Source organism: Gavialis gangeticus, unplaced genomic scaffold, assembly GCF_001723915.1.
Source record: "Gavialis gangeticus isolate Ggan-Ray unplaced genomic scaffold, GavGan_comp1, whole genome shotgun sequence".
NCBI classification, from domain to species: domain Eukaryota; kingdom Metazoa; phylum Chordata; order Crocodylia; family Gavialidae; genus Gavialis; species Gavialis gangeticus.
Window position 1 is genome coordinate 7,904,734 of NW_017728996.1, and position 1,355 is coordinate 7,906,088.

A 1,355-nucleotide genomic window follows, 5' to 3' on the forward strand; every position below is an offset into this window, starting at 1 on the left:
CTTATTTCTTTTCATGGTCATTTTGGACAAATTGGAGAGAGTCCAGCGGCGGGCAATGAAAATGGATAGGAGGCTGGGACACATGACTTGTGAGGAGAGGCTGAGGGAACTGGGCTGATTTAGCATGGGGAAAAGACGACTGAGGAAGGATTTAATAGCAGCCTTTGACCACATGAAGGGTGGCTCGAAAGAGGATGGAGCTGGACTGTTCTCAGTGGGGGCAGATGACAGAACCAGAAGCAATGGGCTCAAGTTGCTGCAAAGGAAGTTTAGGTTGGATATTAGGAAAAACTCTCATGAGGGTAGTAAAGCACTGGGACAAGTACCCCAGACAGGTAAATCCACCCTTGGAGGTTTTTAAGCCCAGCTAGACAAAGCCTTGGCTGGGATGATCTAATCGGGACTAGTCCTGCTTTGGGCAGGTGGTTGAACTAGATGTGACCTCCTGAGGTCCCTTCCAGCCCTCATTGTCTATGATTTCTCTGTGCTTGAGTTCAAGGGTTGGCTGCATGCAGGGCGGTGAGTTACTTAACGAAATCCCCTTTGAGCTGGCTGCCGGTGGGCACACGTGGTGCTGCAGGGAACCATGGTATTGCAGTGAAGAATCACCTCGGACAAGGTCGCAGGGCCCCATGAATCACAACCGGTCGCTCCCCTACACACGGCCATTGTCTTGCTTTCCTGGTTACCCCACCCCAGTGGTGACTCGCTGTCCTCTCTGTTGCAAACCTGCTTGTCTTCCTGTCCAGGTACATCCGCCCCAACCAGCCAGTGCGCGCCACCACGCTGACCAGTGCCTGCGCCGACCACCCTGACCAGCGCGTGATGTACCTGGAGCACGTTGTTGTGAGAATCAGCATCTCCCACCCTCGCCGTGGGGACCTGCAGATCAATCTCATTTCTCCCTCAGGGACCAGGTCTCAGCTCCTGGCACCAAGGTAAGAGTGGCAGAGCCGTTACAGCAGCACTGTCACTGTGCCAAGTGGGCATGAGGTCGGCTCCCTGTCCAACTTCCATTGTCATTTCAGTTTCTCTCCCTTCTTTCTTCATTCTCTGACCGTTCCCCCCTCCCTCCGCTTGCCTCCTTCCCTCCCTGCCAAAGAGCGCATGAGCCAGTCTGGGACATGGTGACTGTAGCAGGTTGTCTCTCCTTTATCCCAACCCTGGAGCGAGCTTGCTCAGAAAGTCCATTTGGTTCTCAATTCCAGTCCACTTATTTTGCAGGGAGCAGGCTTGTCCCCATAACAGACAAGACAAGCAATACCATCAGCAGGCGAATTACAAACAAAAGCAAAACCTACAGTCTTTCTTCAGCTTTGGGGAGAGGCTCAGTGCTTGTCTCTGCATACCAGCCT

At 53.1% G+C, this 1,355-nt stretch overlaps 1 protein-coding gene across 1 annotated transcript in view; it reads left to right on the plus strand.

Annotated features, from left to right (window-relative positions):
• Nucleotides 1–1,355, plus strand: part of PCSK6 (proprotein convertase subtilisin/kexin type 6) — a 153,382-nt gene that overhangs the window by 97,040 nt on the left and 54,987 nt on the right. The window contains exon 13 of the mRNA XM_019503812.1: nucleotides 750–938. Within this exon, the coding sequence (XP_019359357.1) occupies nucleotides 750–938 (189 nt within the window). The remainder of the gene's footprint in view (nucleotides 1–749; nucleotides 939–1,355) is intronic.